The sequence below is a fragment of the Mesitornis unicolor genome, unplaced genomic scaffold (assembly GCF_000695765.1).
Source record: "Mesitornis unicolor isolate BGI_N332 unplaced genomic scaffold, ASM69576v1 scaffold17114, whole genome shotgun sequence".
NCBI lineage: Eukaryota > Metazoa > Chordata > Aves > Mesitornithiformes > Mesitornithidae > Mesitornis > Mesitornis unicolor.
The window spans coordinates 22,256-24,304 of NW_010180952.1; the positions used below are offsets into that span (position 1 = coordinate 22,256).

General features: G+C 45.4%; 1 protein-coding gene across 1 annotated transcript in view; it reads left to right on the forward strand.

Annotated features, from left to right (window-relative positions):
* The window catches only part of NELFB (negative elongation factor complex member B), a 13,001-nt gene that overhangs the window by 1,052 nt on the left and 9,900 nt on the right, over positions 1-2,049 (forward strand). Inside the window, exons 3-5 of the mRNA XM_010183267.1 lie at positions 128-342; positions 533-632; positions 1,637-1,867. Coding sequence (XP_010181569.1) covers positions 128-342; positions 533-632; positions 1,637-1,867 — 546 coding nt within the window. The remainder of the gene's footprint in view (positions 1-127; positions 343-532; positions 633-1,636; positions 1,868-2,049) is intronic.

Below are 2,049 nucleotides of genomic sequence, written 5' to 3' on the forward strand. Positions count from 1 at the left end.
CGGGGCTGTAGGGCGGCCGGGGATGCGAGAAGGCCTGACGCGGAGCCGGTGTTTTGTGTTTTTTTCCCCTCTTTTTATTATTTAACGAGCATGTTGGTAGCCGTCTCTGCTGTCTTTTGGTGGCTAGTGCAGCCGGCCAACCCCCCTCCTCTCTCCCTGTCGGTGTTTGTGTCGGCAGACAGAAAATGGAGTGCTCCTGCCCTCGCTGCAGTCGGCCCTGCCCTTCCTGGACCTGCACGGCACCCCCAGGCTGGAGTTTCACCAGTCCGTGTTTGACGAGCTGCGAGAGAAGCTGCTGGAGAGGGTCTCTGCCATCGCTTTGGAAGGGAAAGTCGAGGAGAGGTTTGTCAGCGGTCCGGTTGGTTGTTTGGAACAACCTGGGACTCTTATGTGAAAATGAGTTACAGTGGATGAGTGATTTCTGTAAAGGAGAGATGGGTTCATGGGGGATCAAGCTCCAGTGGCTTTGAGATGAGACACTTTGGTCAGTAGTGTTATGTGGTACTTACCTTTTGCTTTTTCATGTTTTCAGATACAAGAAGCTGGAAGATCTCTTAGAAAAGAGCTTTTCCCTGGTCAAGATGCCCTCCATACAGCCTGTGGTAATGTGTGTCATGAAGCACCTGCCCAAGGTAAAACCACGGCGCTGGTTGGCCTGTTCTGTAGTGTCTTTGTTGTGTAGCTTCTCGTAGCTGTGCCATTGGGTGGGCTGCATGCTCCATCTGCAGACCTTCCACAAGTTTGTCATTCAGTATTAGGAACCAACTGAAGATTTGCTACGTTCTTGTATCTGGTAACAGCTTAGACTAATTCAAAAAGCATTTTACATTTTCATAATCGGATGAGACTATTTCCCTATTTTATTCCATATGTGCAGCTTCGTAAAAGTAGTCAAGTTCATTGATAGGTGAATTTTTCCATGGCTGATTTAAAAACCTATGACAAGTGGAAAATAAGATTTGAAGAATGCAACTAGAAGTAGACAGGAGTGAGATTCAGATCTGTGAAACAAAAATCTCTAGGAGTAACTTTATTAAAACCATCGTAGTGTACTTAAGTAAAGATTAAGATTGGATTCAAAACTGCTACTAGAACTTTTGTAGGTTACTGAGTTTTGAAACATCACCCCAAATCACAGCATCATTGGTTTAAAGGTAGTCTGTTCCTCTTTGAAATAAATCTCTCAGGTTAGAGATAAGGAGGAAGTTCTTTACTGAGAGGGTCGTCAGAAGCTGGAACAGGCTGCCCAGGGAGGTGGTGGAGTCACCATCCCTGGATGTGTTTAAAGAGTGGGTAGATGAGGTACTTAAGGATATGATTTAGGGGGTAGACAGGAGCGGTTGGACATGATGAGCTCAGAGGTCTTTTCCAACCGAGCGATTCTGTGATTCTGTGAAATAAAGTTTGGTGCATAATTTGGTTGTTGAAGAAGTTAAATGTGTTAGGACTGGCTTACTGTTACAGGAGTAGGTAAGGCTAAAGATGAGCCTGGGGTACTGCCTGTTGTTTAATTGTAGTGTTGTGTTAATTACCAGATTGCCTGAGATTATGATTTAGATGTCCTCTGTAGTCAGTCACTTAGACAGTCAGGCAGGTGAGCTGCTCCACACTTCGGTGACTGCTCTGTTGATCACAGGTCCCTGAAAAGAAGCTGAAGTTAGTGATGGCCGATAAGGATTTGTATAAAGCGTGTGCAGTGGAGGTGAAGCGCCAGATCTGGCAGGATAACCAGGCTCTGTTTGGTGATGAGGTGTCTCCACTGCTGAAGCAATACATCCTGGAGAAAGAAAATATTCTCTTCAGCAATGATATTTCTGTCTTGCACAATTTCTTCAGTCCATCTCCCAAGACGAGACGTCAAGGAGAGGTAAGGACAAGGAAACCTTTTACGATATGCGTGTGAAGGAATTCATCAGCTTTCAGTCAACCTCTTCAGATAACACGGGGTCCATTTCACCCACCCAACTGCTACTGAAGTTGTTTAGCTGGGCAAAGTATTTGTGAGAAATAGCAGGCCGTTTTCTCCTTAGATCTTGATGAAAGCAGCAG